The sequence below is a fragment of the Poecilia reticulata genome, chromosome 9 (genome assembly GCF_904066995.2).
Source record: "Poecilia reticulata chromosome 9, P_reticulata-male-v2, whole genome shotgun sequence".
In the NCBI taxonomy this organism is placed as follows: Eukaryota; Metazoa; Chordata; class Actinopteri; order Cyprinodontiformes; family Poeciliidae; genus Poecilia; species Poecilia reticulata.
The window spans coordinates 635697-651064 of record NC_088838.1 but is presented as its reverse complement, the minus strand read 5'-3'; the positions used below and the strand labels follow the sequence as shown (position 1 = coordinate 651064).

The 15368-nt window shown below is 44.6% G+C and overlaps 1 protein-coding gene across 1 annotated transcript in view; it reads left to right on the top strand.

Annotated features, from left to right (window-relative positions):
* Positions 1–15368, top strand: part of arid3c (AT rich interactive domain 3C (BRIGHT-like)) — a 120448-nt gene that overhangs the window by 86864 nt on the left and 18216 nt on the right. Inside the window, exon 2 of the mRNA XM_081611134.1 lies at positions 10060–10132. Within this exon, the coding sequence (XP_081467260.1) occupies positions 10060–10132 (73 nt within the window). The remainder of the gene's footprint in view (positions 1–10059; positions 10133–15368) is intronic.

Here is a 15368-nt window from a genome sequence, read left to right as displayed (position 1 = left end):
TTCTTCCGCTTATCCGGGGTCGGGTCGCGGGGCAGCAGCTTCAGAAGGGAGGCCCAGACTTCCCTCTCCCCAGCCACTTCTTCCAGCTCCTCCGGGGGAATCCCAAGGCGTTCCCAGGCCAGCCAAGAGACGTAATCCCTCCAGCGTGTCCTGGGTCTTCCCCGAGGCCTCCTCCCGGTGGGGCCCCCCGAGGGACACAGTCGAACGCCTTCTCCAAGTCCACAAAACTCATGTAGACTGGTTGGGCGAACTCCCATGCACCCTCCAGGACCCTGCTGAGGGTGTAGAGCTGGTCCAGTGTTCCACGACCAGGACGAAAACCACACTGCTCTTCCTGAATCCGAGGTTCGACTATCCGACGGACCCTCCTCTCCAGGACCCCTGAATAGACCTTACCAGGGAGGCTTAAGAGTGTGATCCCCCTGTAATTGGAGCACACCCTCCGGTCCCCCTTTTTAAACAGGGGGACCACCACCCCAGTCTGCCAGTCCAGGGGAACTGCCCCCGATGTCCATGCGATATTGCAGAGTCGCGTTAGCCAACACAACCTCGCAACATCCAGAGCCTTAAGGAACTACGGGCGGATGTCATCCACCCCCGGGGGCCTGCCACCGAGGAGCTTTTTGACCACCTCGGCGACCTCGTCCCCAGAGATTGGAGAGCCCAACCCAGAGTCCCCAGGCTCAGCTTCCTCAACAGAAGGCATGTTGGTGGGATTGAGGAGGTCTTCGAAGTATTCCGCCCACCGGCCCACAACGTCCCGAGTTGAGGTCAGCAGCGCACCATCCCCACTATAAACAGTGTTGGTGCTGCACTGCTTCCCCCTCCCGAGACGCCGGATGGTGGACCAGAATCGCCTCGAAGCCGTACGGAAGTCTGTCTCCATGGCCTCTCCAAACTCCTCCCACGCCCGAGTTTTTGCCTCAGCGACAACCCGAGCCGCATGCCGTTTTGCCCGACGGTACCCATCAGCTGCTTCTGGAGTCCCACAGGCCAAAAAGGCCCGGTAGGACTCCTTCTTCAGCTTGACAGCATCCCTCACCGAAGGTGTCCACCAACGGGTTCGAGGGTTGCCGCCGCGGCAGGCACCAACAACCTTGCGGCCGCAGCTCCGATAGGCCGCCTTGGCAATGGAGGTACGGAACATGGTCCACTCAGACTCAATGTCCCCCACCTCCCCCAGAACGTGTTCGAAGTTCTGCTGGAGATGAGAGTTGAAGCTCCGTCTCACAGGGGACTCCGCCAGACGTTCCCAGTAGACCCTCACTACACGTTTGGGCCTGCCAGGTCTGACCGGCTTCCTCCCCCACCACCGGAGCCAACTCGTCACCAGGTAGTGGTCAGTGGACAGCTCCGCACCTCTCTTCACCCGAGTGTCCAAGACATACGGCCGCAAATCCGATGAGACGATAACAAAGTCAATCATCGAACTGCAGTCTAGGGTGTCCTGGTGCCAAGTGCACATATGGACGCCCTTATGCCTGAACATGGTGTTCGTGATGGACAATCCGTGACGAGCACAGAAGCCCAACAACAGAACACCACTCGAGTTCAGATCGTGGGGGCCGTTCCTCCCAACCACGCCTCTCCAGGTCTCACTGTCATTGCCCACGTGAGCGTTGAAGTCTCCCAGTAGAACAAGGGAGTCCCCAGGAGGGGCACTCTCCAGTACCCCCTCTAAGGACTCCAAGAAGGGTGGGTAATCTGAACTGCCGTTCGGCCCGTAAGCACAAACAACAGTCAGAACCCGTCCCCCCACCCGTAGGCGGAGGGAGGCTACCCTCTCGTTCACCGGGGTGAACCCCAACGTACAGGCGCCCAAATGGGGGGCAACAAGTATGCCCACTCCAGCCCGGCGCCTCTCACCGTGGGCAACTCCAGAGTGGAAGTACGTCCAGCCCCTCTCAAGGAGACTGGTTCCAGAACCAGAGCCATGCATCGAGGTGAGGCCGACTATTTCTAGCCGGAACCTCTCAGCCTCGCACACTAGCTCCGGTTCCTTCCCCACCAGAGAGGTGACGTTCCACGTCCCAAGAGCCAGCTTCTGTGGCCGAGGATCAGACCGCCAGGGTCCCCTCGCTTGGCTGCCGCCCATAGCACAATGCACCCGACCCCTTTGGCCCCTCGGACAGGTGGTGAGCCCATCGGAAGGGGGACCCACGTCTCCTCTTCGGGCTGAGCCCGGCCGGGCTCCGTGGGTAAAAGCCCGGCCACCAGGTGCTCGCCATTGTGCCCCACCTCCAGGCCTGGCTCCAGAGTGGGGCCCCGGTGACCTGCGTCCGGGCGAGGGAAAACGCAGTCCAAAGTTTGTATTCATCATAGGGGTCTTCGGGCTGCACTTTGTCTGGTTCCTCACCTAGGACCTGTCTGCCTTGGGTGACCCTACCAGGGGCATAAAGCCCCAGACAGCATAGCTCCTAGGATCTTTGGGACACTCAAACCCCTCCACCATGATAAGGTGGCAGCCCAAGGTGAGGGCTTCAGCTTTCCATTTAAATTAAATAAATGTTTAACAAATACATTATCAAAACAAACAAAAAAAACCCCGGAAGAAACAAAATACACTTTCAACTCACCAAGTCCAATTCCACAACACACAAAAAATGATCCGCAGAGCGGGCTTGTAACGTGGGATTCACCTACCGGTCCACGATAAATCCATTCTCCTGTCTCTTCTCTGGGCCTTTTCCCCTTTGCAAAGAAACTTTCCAAAGACATCTGATCTGTTTCTTACTCATTTTGCTGCTTGTGGGCTCAGTGTTGGCGTGCAAGTAACCAGACTTCCAATGATTCACTTCCTGCTAAGGAGCCCCCTGGTGGTTGAAGAACCACCAGGTTCTTCAACCACCAGGGGTTGAAGAACCCCTGGTGGGGTTCTTCGTATTTTTTCTTCGTATTCTTCGTACCGTATTTTCCCCCTGGAAAATACGGTAAATTAAAAAAAAATCTGAATATTCTCAGGTATTGTTGAGGGGGCCGGACCAAATGTGGAGGAGGGCTGGATCCGGCCCGCGGGTCGTAGTTTGGGGACCCCTGGTTTAGAGCATATGTTGTGTACGCATCCACAGAAATGTAGCGTGGAGGTGTGGGGGGCGCCGATTTATGTGTTCGCATCTACCTGAATAATATATAGTTGCGACCCTGTTCCTGCTTCTCATTGGTTGTTTTGCCCGGAACGTTGCATTACTTTAGCTAGCAATAATAGTTCAGGGAGGATGTGGAGGAGATTGACTTTTTTCACAGATGATCTGTCTCATAACAAACTGTCACAACATTGTGACAGCTTTAATAAATATGGAGAAAACATATTTTTTATTAGTTATATACTGCAGCTTGAATAAAATGCAACTACATGGCATTTTTTGAAAAGTCTGGATTGCTTCATGTATATGTAACACTCGCTATGTGTTTACAGTTAATCCACTCGTAATAAGACCAGAGCTAGGTTCGGCTACTGGAGTAGTGAGAAGTGTATTTTGAATTAATGACCACAGACCAAAGAAAATTAAGCTAAAACAACCAGCTTATTATTTGTTGAAAGTACAATAAAAGAATAAACAACAACAATGTTACACAATTAACACACAATGACACAAATTCAAAAAATAGTTTCCAGTTTCTTTCAGAATATTTTATAAATCTAAATTAAGGATACTATTTATTTTACCTAGGTTATAGTTCTATTTAAGTTCTAGTTAATACTATTTATCTATTTTAATTTACAGTTTGTTTAAATCTGTTTAATCTATTTTAGTTCTTTGGTGTTTCCCTTAAGAGATTAGGAAAGAAAAAAAACAAAAACAGCAAAACAACAAAACACAGCAGAACAATTCAGCAGAGACAGTCAAACTGTGCTTCAGATTGATGTCTTGTTTCCTCCGATGATCCAACAGTTAATTCTGTTTCAGTGACCCACTGCTAATGCGCACAACATACGCAGGTCGTACCAAGTTGGGGGTTGGCAGTGTCCAGCAGAGGGCGTAGCTCCTACTGGATGGTCATTAAGCTCCGGGTTGGCTCGCCATCTCGTTCTCCTTAGGAAGATCCATCTCAGTGAAGATCCGAGACTTCTTAGTCCAAATCCCAGCCGAACGTAAGAAAAATTAAAAAAAAACAAAAAGGCCTGTTGCCAACAAAGAGCGACAGTTAGCAATAGTTAGCTCCTCTGTTGATAAGCCGTTGAATTTTTGTTGACAAGAGCGGCTGTTAGCTTCAGCGGATCAGCTCTTACTCCTGCTGACTTTCAGTTGGCTTGCTGTTAGTACCAAGAGCAATAGCCAGCGCCTCCGCTGATCAGCCTCCGCTTCAGCTTTCCATCCATCCATCCATCCATCCATCCATCCATCCATCCATCCATCCATCATTCCATCCATCCATCCATCCATTTTCTTCCGCTTATCCGGGGTCGGGTCGTGGGGGCAGCAGCTTCAGAAGGGAGGCCCAGACTTCCCTCTCCCCAGCCATTTCTTCCAGCTCCTCCGGGGGAATCCCAAGGCGTTCCCAGGACAGCCGAGAGATGTAATCCCTCCAGCGTGTCCTGGGTCTTCCCCGAGGCCTCCTCCCGGTGGGACCTGAACTCCTCACCAGGGAGGCGTCCAGGAGGCATCCTGACCAGATGCCCGAGCCACCTCAACTGGCTCCTCTCGACGTGGAGGAGCAGCGGTTCTACTCTGAGTCCCTCCCGGATGACCGAGCTTCTCACCCTATCTCTAAGGGAGAGCCCAGCCACCCTGCGGAGGAAACCCATTTCGGCCGCTTGTATCCGTGATCTCGTTCTTTCGGTCATGACCCAAAGCTCCTGACCATAGATGAGGGTGGGAACGTAGATCGACCGGAGCTTTTTGACCACCTCGGCGACCTCGTCCCCAGAGATTGGAGAGCCCAACCCAGAGTCCCCAGGCTCAGCTTCCTCAACAGAAGGCATGTTCGTGGGATTGAGGAGGTCTTCGAAGTATTCCGCCTACCGGCCCACAACGTCCCGAGTTGAGGTCAGCAGCGCACCACCCCCACTATAAACAGTGTTGGTTCTGCACTGCTTCCCCCTCCCGAGACGCCGGATGGTGGACCAGAATCGCCTTGAAGCCGTACGGAAGTCTGTCTCCATGGCCTCTCCAAACTCCTCCCACGCCCGAGTTTTTGCCTCAGCGACAACCCGAGCCGCATGCCGTTTCGCTCGCCGGTACCCATCAGCTGCTTCTGGAGTCCCACAGGCCAAAAAGGCCCGGTAGGACTCCTTCTTCAGCTTGACAGCATCCCTCACCTAAGGTGTCCACCAACGGGTTCGAGGGTTGCCGCCGCGACAGGCACCAACAACCTTGCGGCCGCAAAAATGGTCCACTCAGACTCAATGTTCCCCATCTCCCCCGGTATGTGTTTGAAGTTCTGCCGGAGATGAGAGTTGAAGCTCCGTCTCACAGGGGACTCTGCCAGACGTTCCCAGCAGACCCTCACTACACGTTTGGGCCTGCCAGGTCTGGCCGGTGTTAAGGAAGAATTTTTATATTACAATTAAATTTAGCAAAACTCTGGCTCTGATTCCTCCTTTTGATCCCGGGTTTTCTCGCATGGCCACGTGTGGGGACAAAAACACAACAATGCGTGTTGACGTCACAGAATTACAGAATTTAATCCAATCAGAAGAAAATATCAGATAGTACAGGAAACTGAAGAAACACAGATACAAACATTGTTACCTGAGACAAGAAGACAGAGACATATCAAGGACGTCCTTGGAGAAAGAGCTGGTGCAGAAGTAAAATAAATCAGCTTTTTTCTGAATTGTTTCCCTTGTGCACAAACTTTTATACCTGTAGGCGTGTTTACCTCTTTAATGTATTCAAATAAGGCGTATCTCTACTTAACCAATTGGAAGACATCTCTGGCCCTTTTAAATTTAGAAAAAGTCCCGCAGTTTGTTCACAAGATCAAACACCTTTTGTTAAATAAGGTGGAAGGAGACTCTCCGAATTCATGGTGGTTTATGGCTTTCACAGATCAGTGTGAAAAGCTAGAACTTCCTACTGATTGTTTCCAGACAGACAAAGAGCAGATCAGAGATAATAGCAAACAATCTGCTTTAACTACAGTAAAATATAGATCAATAGGTCAGAATATGTTATAAATTTTAAAACTATAATTATGGTATTTCAATCAAGTCATGATAAATTCTAAAACTAACTTATTTTAAATTTTCTTAACACTATCCGGCTCTACAGCCATCTGGGCCGAGAGAAACAGATGCAGGAACCTCACAGGTAGCTGTGAAATTCTGGTTTCTCTTCTGCTCTGCCAGGAACAAACCTTTAATACTGTATTTTAATTCAATGAAAAGTTCTCCAGAAACCCAATTTGTTCTTCTGCACTCAGCATCTCCAAAGTTTGGTCCTGATATCAAACCAAAAGCAGGAATTATAAACAAATAAGAATTAAGACATTCATTCACCATAAACCTAAGTATTTTCTAATACTAAACAAAACATTTTCATGTGATTCTAATATAGTCAGAAATAATACAATTTCAAATACATTCATCATTAACTAAATTAATTCTAAAACAAGATAATAGAATTTTTAGTCAAAACATGTTATTAATAACTAAGAAAAATGTCTTACAAATTAAATGTTAGTGATTTAAAACATTTTATGTTATATTCAGTTTTTGCACCATGTCAGATGTTAGTTTTGGAAGACTTCTCATCCTGGTTACGTGAACCGACCAAAGTTCCCTTTCTCAGAGTAATTCAAGTGATTCTGTCCTCCACCTTCCTACATATGTTAATTTATGACCTCCTGTCTTTAATGATAAGACTCCAGGGGTCTGAGCCGAAGCTCTTGCAGATCCTCTATTCTCCTTTGTACTTTAAATGCTTAACCCAGCAATAGTTCTTCGGGTTTTAAATCACTAACACAAACCTGTTCAAACTTAAGAAATTCGTTCTAAAAGGTTTAAACTGTGTTAAACACTCAAAATAATAATTTTTCTCAACACCGGCTTCCTCCCCCACCACCGGAGCCAATTTGTCACCAGGTAGTGGTCAGTGGACAGCTCCGCACCTCTCTTCACCCAAGTGTCCAAGACATACGGCCGCAAATCCGATGAGACGATGACAAAGTCAATTATCGAACTGCAGTCTAGGGCGTCCTGGTGCCAAGTGCACATATGGACGCCCTTATGCCTGAACATGGTGTTCGTGATGGACAATCCGTGACGAGCACAGAAGTCCAAGAACAGAACACCACTCAAGTTCAGATCGTGGGGGCCGTTCCTCCCAACCACGCCTCTCCAGGTCTCACTGTCATTGCCCACGTGAGCGTTGAAGTCTCCCAGTAGAACAAGGGAGTCCCCAGGAGGGGCACTCTCCAGTACCCCGTCTAAGGACTCCAAGAAGGGTGAACTGCCGTTTGGCCCGTAAGTACAAATAACAGTCAGAACCCGTCCCCCCACCCGTAGGCGGAGGGAGGCTACCCTCTCGTTCACCGGGGTGAACCCCAACGTACAGGCACCCAAAATGGGGGGCAACAAGTATGCCCACTCCAGCCCGGCGCCTCTCACTGTGGGCAACTCCAGAGTGGAAGTACGTCCAGCCCCTCTCAAGGAGACTGGTTCCAGAACCAGAGCCATGTGTCGAGGTGAGGCCGACTATTTCTAGCTGGAACCTCTCAGCCTCGCACACTAGCTCCGGCTCCTTCCCCACCAGAGAGGTGACGTTCCACGTCCCAAGAGCCAGCTTCTGCAGCCGAGGATCAGACCGCCAGGGTCCCCTCCGTCGGCTGCCGCCCATAGCACAATGCACCCGACCCCTTTGGCCCCTCGGACAGGTGGTGAGCCCATCGGAAGGTGGACCCACGTCTCCTCTTCGGGCTGAGCCCGGCCGGGCTCAGCCCGAAGGTCACCGGGTGGGGCCCCGGTGACCTGCGTCCGGGCGAGGGAAAACGAAGTCCAAAGTTTGTGTTCATCATAAGGGGTCTTCGGACTGCACTTTGTCTGGTTCCTCACCTAGGACCTGTCTGCCTTGGGTGACCCTACCAGGGGCATAAAGCCCCAGACAGCATAGCTCCTAGGATCATTGGGACACTCAAACCCCTCCACCACGATAAGGTGGCAGCCCAAGGAGAGGGCTTCAGCTTTCCATTTAAATTAAATAAATGTTTAACAAATACATTATCAAAACAAAAAAAAAAAACCCCGGAAGAAACAAAATACACTTTCAACTCACCAAGTCCAATTCCACAACACACAAAAAATGATCCCAAGCGCAGTCAAGGTGAGAAAAAAAAAATGCGAAAAGCTCCTTCTCAAAAAAAAAACTCGTCTTAGACAGCAAGTCAGCTACGAGTGGTCAATTTCTCTAATTCTGTCTTTTTTTCTTTTCAGCATAATCTCGTTTTCTTCTGCGCTCTCTGCTTGCTTTACGCTCTCTGCCTCTCCTCTCTCTCACGTCAGAGAACGCAGCAACCCGATTGGCTGAAACTAGTCACATGGGTTATACATAAATGTGACCCTTCAGAATAAGAGTTCGCTGACAAAGCAAAACTGGTTTATACAGCTTCTCTAATCAATTAAAATATCAAAAATCAAATACACCAATTAAGTTTCTAATTGTTGCTCTTTTTTATTTTTTAACAGTTTTAAGATCGATTAATTCCCTATTTATTTACTTCCTATTTATCTAATTTACTATTATTTTTATGAAGAGGCTATTTCAACCTGGGTTACATATATTTTGCACATTGCTTTTGACTGTTGCTCATTTCAGTATCTAAAAGTAATAGAAAAATTTAAGCAACCTACTTGCATACTGTATGCAGACTGTTGGATGTAAAATTCATGAGCAGTAAATATTGTGCTAGTTATCAATATTGGACCAAAGAAAGCAAGTTGCAAGCCTTTAAAATTGTGACGCTTTTTATGGGTCAAATAGACTCAAAAAATTGTAACAGCAGCTGCGCCCAATCTAATTTTTTGTTAGGGGGCTCAAGATTCCCGGCGGCGCCCCTGAATGCACCTATGGAGTAATTTCATTCTAAGTAAAAAAAGAAAACTGTTTAATCAGCAGATTAACTCCAACCTGCTGATTAAAAGTAATCAACAGGTTTGATTATTTTTAAGGTGATCAAGGTGTGTAGACAATCACACGCATCAGTAGCTGCATAAAGGTGAGCCACATAAATGTCGAGTGCCTTTGATTCTGATGGAGAACATCGCCAATGGAAAGAGTCAGCAGGAGCCATTAATCAGATCTGCTGGGAAATGTTGATGATGGCTAATAGTGTGTAGATTAATCCAGACTGATCATCCTGGAGCTCTGAGCAAAACTTTAAAAATGAGCCGTGCCGTACCGGTACCGGTCCAGCTACAGTCATCCTTCAGTCAAGCCGCCCGCTTTGTGAATGCGCCTTTCTGGACAGAAAGCATCTTTATTCTGTAAATATACAACTTCTGCACGATTCTACTATTTAAAATAAACGTCCACTTTCCCGACTCAAATGACTCACTGACATGCTGTCATGCTTTAAATCTCGGCTAACGCTCTAATGTTCAAACAGAGCGTTTGAACATTAGAGCTTTAGAGCACTTGAACTTCTTTATTTATTTTTTTTTATTTGGATTTTTTTTTTTTTTATTTGTTTTTGTGAGGTGACCTTATGTGCCCTGAAAGCATCTTTTAATTAAAATATATAATAATAATAATTATAAATACTTATACTGCTACAAACAAGGACGTTGAAATGGTTATTGCTCTACATGGTGGCAGACTTCCGGGTATTGACACTAATTTACATATGTATTTATGGGTGGCAACAGAGCAGACCAGCAGCTGCGCTCTATTTCCCACAAATTAGGATTTATAAAGGAAAGGTGCGCAGCCACGTGTGCATGAATTTATACATTTGGATTTTTTTATGCGCCGCATTTTCTAAATTTGTCCGTACGAGAAGTTTTAGTGTGAAAACTGTGCCCTCTTTTAAACATGAGGCCCCAGGTCTCTGATGTCACTGAATCAAGGTATTTTTCTTTGATGAAAAGCTTTTATTTCCAGTGATTTCTCTGTTTTTCAGTTGTATGACCTTGATGAAGATGAAAAGCGCAAAGACTTTCTTGATGACCTTTTCAATTTCATGCAAAAGCGAGGTAAGCTATTTCACAAATAATGTGGATTTATTTGTGGCTATATATATATATATATATATATATATATATATATATATACACACACACATGCATATAAATATGGTAAATCCCATCTCATTATTGGGGGGGGGGGGGCATAAACAGGAACATTTCTTAAGAGCAATTTGGGGGGGGGTTCAGCAAAGTTAAAGTTAAATGTAGTTTAAAAAATATTTTTTGTGTTCAAGCCTTAGTACCAGAAATGACTAGTAAGTAGCAATGCATATGAAATGTGTTTTTCTCAACCTGTTGAGACCCATAGAAGTCAAACTAAGATTTCAAATGTTGCAAATGTTAAGTGTCACTAATCTAATCTCTGCTACACCTTTTACAAAAAATTAAGGCTCTAAATAAAAACAAGTTTTAATGAGTAACTCCACTTAAAAAAATTCCTAATAAATATTGATTTATTGCAGTGACTCATAATACAAGTTATGTGTTCTTTAAATTATAACTTAAGTTGCTTTAAAAAACATTTTTTATTTGTTTTTGTTGTTTTTTCATGTCCTGGATGGCTGAGAACCTATAAATATATAGAAATTGAATATCTGGGAAGTATCATAACTTAAACTTAAGGCTCAGCACCAGAGTTTTTCTAGAGAAATATTCAGATTTTAATTTGTGGTTTTAACAGCTCTACGTTGAAGAAGATAAGAAATAAAGGCATACTTTATTTTTTTTACTGTCAGCTGCATTAGCCCCTCTGCTCTCGGCTCCAATACAGAGCTGTCAGCTAGTGCTAACACTCAGCCCCTCCAGTTTCAAACTCTTCTTATTAAAGTAAGTTAGAGAGCTAAATATAATTGAAATATTGACAGAAAAAGGACCCAAGTTTATGAAAGCAACATAGCAGTTTAGCTAGTTTTAATTTCCAAGGAATAAGGTGGCAGTTTGTCAAGATTCAGCCAAAGTAATAAAATAACTGTGGGCTGATTTTTATTGTCAATGTGTTTCTTCCTATTAAGGAGTGAAAGTAAATAAAACGTATTACACGTCTTTTGCTTTAAATATTTACTTATTGGAGGGTTTTTTGTTAGTGCTACAGAGCCACAGCTAACAGCTAGCTCCACACTTCAGCAGCACTAACGGAGCCTGTACAGTTCAGCACTGCTGTTGCGCCTCCTACACTTTGGACTGAACCATTGTTTTAACAATAATGGGGCGGGGGGGAACCTAAAGAAAATCTTTTTTTTTTTCTTAGATGAATGGCAGATTTATTTAGTTATTTGTTTCTATTGCATATTTATATTGGTATTGTTTAAATAATATGTAATATGATTTCTTTGGGGGGGACCATTCTGGACTTTTCCAAGGTTGGGGGTATCTGGACCCTCGATCCCACCGGGATTTACGCCCATGCTAAATGTGTGGATGTTTCTCAAGACCTTAGAATGACAAAATCTAATGAAAATAATTTATCTCTCAGCCTTAAAATTCTAGATCTCTCTGAGGTATTAAAATTGAAAAATTATATGTAGTTAACCCCTCTGAGTTTTTTCAATCTTTAGAGCAATCTGCAGCCAAGTTTCTATGGAGGCTAAACAGTCAGATATTATTAGGGTTTATTTAGTAAAATAGCAGCAAATTTGCTTATTTCATAACTTCATAACCAGCAACCTTCTCCCCTATGGTCTGTTTAAAAAGTCTCAGATCAACACAGTCCTTCAGCTCTGTCAGCAGAAAAAACAGCAAAATTATACCCATCAGGGAAACATGGTACATTTGCTTTGCATTATCCACACATGATGACAATAAGTTAAATATTAAATAAAGTTAAATATTAGATTCTTGATTAATATGGGTAGTTGCTATATTCCTGTTTGGTGTTTTAAGCGGCACATTTTCAAAGTTAAAAATGTGCCGCTTTTTAACTTTAAGCTGCTGCCCCTTTAAAAGTCTTTGCATGGCCCTGTGGAAACTATACAAATGTTGAGAAAAAAAAACACACACACACGGTACTCTAACTTTAGCGCTCACAACTATTTCTTAAGACGGGTTTTACACCAGAATCAGAATGGAGTGCAAAATTGTAAAAATTAGGATAAAGAATAGAGTCTCTGAGATGAACAGCAGTAGTAAAGAAAAGTAACTGTTATGACTGGCTCAAGGTCATAACAAAAAACGGGAGACCATGCAGTGGTAAAATTGCATAAAAAGGAATATTAACAAAAACAACAACTGACTGTGGATATCAGTATTGGTGTAATGCAAATGCTTGGATGTGTTGTATGAGTGCATATGGAAGTGTTGAGGTGCCAAAGTAAAGAAACTCAAATGTGCAAAAGGAGGGGAGCTGAGGCCTGGCAACAAAACACCACAAGCGTCAAGCGGCAGAGTGGACGCTGAAGGTGGAGACAGCTAGGCTTAAATACTCTGTGCTCCAAATCAACTGGTCCAGCAGCACCTGCAAAGGGGAAGAGCACAAAGACAGACAAAAGCACCTGCAACCCAGCCCACAAGGCCCAGGGCCGTAACAGTAACAAAAATAATTAAAGCTGCAAGCAGCATTGAAGGCCATCGCAGCTGAGTGCCGCTCCAGCAACCACAGAGCTTCAGCAATGGCACCCACTGTCCACCATCCACGCTCTTGCGCAGTTCCCGCACGTCCGTCTACGAGGTGATGAGTTCAGCAGTGCTTTCTCAGGATGCACAAAAAATCTGGTGCAGATCAGCTGATGTATTAAGAAGATATAGTTGTTGGAATAATGCAGGGGGCGCAGTGGAGTTGAATCGCAATTTAATGCCATTGTGCTCTTCATAGGTTAACAAAGGTCAATCCTAACAAATTTGGTTCAAATCAGATGACACATGTATGATTTAGAGAAAATTGTATGCAAAGGGAGAGGGATTACAATTCGTCATTCAGCCTTGCCCACATGGTGCCGCCAGCAACCAGCATTGACAAAAAGGATTTACCATCATGTTATATTTCATTATACACAGGTTGAAATCTACATGAATCATAGAGTAAAAGGAAGAAAAACAGTAGGAAAACAAGTGTTGAAAGGGGCCAGGGCTAAGGTGATGGCACTAATTGTCCATGTGAATGTGATGAGCTCTGGTCTGTGATGATACAAATGAAGTGTGATGCAGCTGAGAGCTCCTATGTGGAAGTTATTCCTCCTTGATGTTTCATGATGAATGGTCAGATTTGAGGCTTGGCCACATGCTTTGATGTAGAAAAAGTCTTATAACTTTTGACCTTCAATGCCTCAAGACTTTAGACCATGGCTCCCAGAGACTTGAGATGGAGCTTTCCAAGTAAAAAAAGTCACTTCCTGTTCTGAGAAGGCGGGGCTTTTGTGACGTCAGACTATGATGACAGATTCGTCAGGCATCCAACCAGGATCACTCATGCAAAGTCTGGTGCCAATTGAGCTTTTTATGTTAAAGTTATAGTGTTTTGTTTCCTTTGAAGAGTACTCTAAGCTCGCCGCTTGGCAACCATGGGAGCTGCCATACAGTAACCCTGTCGCTGCTTGATGTCTGAAGTTCACCTCATTGCAGACTGAGCGCCTCCACTCAAATAAATTGGACACTGGCTGACCTGTATGAATATTTACATCAACCCACTTTGAGGATCCATGTTGCTTTGGGGAATTCATCAAGGTGAGTCAAACTTAAATCCACAGTGTTTGCTCTGCTCGCACAGCTCAATGTGAACCACAAATGTTCACATTGAGTTGTGCTCAATGTGAACACATGCACATTTAGAGGTGCATGTTGAGCATGCAGTGAGAATATTTCTTTGTGAACAAAGCATTATGTGCGGTGTGTGCATTTACATCTCAACATGCTGGCTCAGAGACTGTGCTGATAAAGTTCGACTTCCCAGGCCTTAGTGGACCTGTGGTTCATGCTGTGGAGAAGCTTTTGCGCTCACATTGGTTTGTTTTTATTTTATTTTATTTTTTGCGGCAACACAATGTATAAATACTTTGTCTACTTAAAGTGAGGTAGAGTTGCTGTGTGGCCGCGGAAATCTGAATAACTTGTCCCATAAAGCTCCAGCAACCGAAACAGCCTCTGTGGTTCTCATTAAAAACTCAGACACTTAATGGAAGAGCTTCTAAAGCCACATAAATTTGTCCCTCTACATCCAGCTGCAGAGATGCGCTTGTGCAGCGGGTCTAGCTCATCATGCAGGGCCGGTCCAATGTTGAATGAGGCCTTGAGCAGAATTTGATTTTTGGGCCCCTCATGCTGCTAAGAACAGCAGCACTACGAACAGCATTTCACCATGGATTTAGTGAAATCTGGGACATGTCTGAATTATAATTGCTTGGCTCATTATAATTGGCTGAGCAGTTAATTATAACTCTAGTTTACTAAAATATATTTGTGAATAGAAAGAGCTAAAATTCTAAGATAAATCTGACAGCATCAGGTTGTTGCTGAGGTAACAAAACAATCGAACTATGATGGTGTTATGTATGTCATCTCTGACTTTATCATGCTGCCACAGATATACAGGTCATCGTGTCTAGCTCCAGGGAGTCAGATGGAGCTTTCAAAGAAAAAAAACAAATTACTTTAACTACTTTGTCGGTGGTACACAACTCATGTATGAAGGCTTCAAGTCTTCAATGTTTACTGTTGCGTGTTCAAGTCCCCCTCTTACACAGCCTTCTTTTCTGTCTGTCTACTGCAGTGTTTCTCAAACTTTTTCAAGCCGAGGACCACTAAACCCATTTAACAGTCACGGACCACCTAACCTGAAATTGCCCCTGCAATATTATGTCTTTATACAGTATATAATGCAACCTGAAATGAAAATATTAGTCTCGTAACTCGCGTATTGTTGTTTTCTTTGTTCATCCTAATGAGAAAAGTGGTGGTGTTTGAAAAATGTGACTGGCCATGACATTTGAGTTATTCGCAGATCCTGAGTGACTAAGCTATGTCAAACACAAAGAAATTGTTCTGTACTACCAAGTGTTATGTGCATTAACAACAATTAGGACTAACTGTGATGCACAATTAAAGAAAAATAGACTTGAGTTGCTTTAAAAGAAACAAAAAATCATTTTCCGCACCATTAAATATAAAAATAATTAACCCATTTCTATCAACTGTAATTAATTTAATCATTTTTAATAAAAACAGCTGTAGTTGTGTAAGCAGAGCATCATAAGCAAATAAATTAATACAAAACAAAGAACAGTTCTCACTGAGACGAGTCCTCAAGGAATCGTTC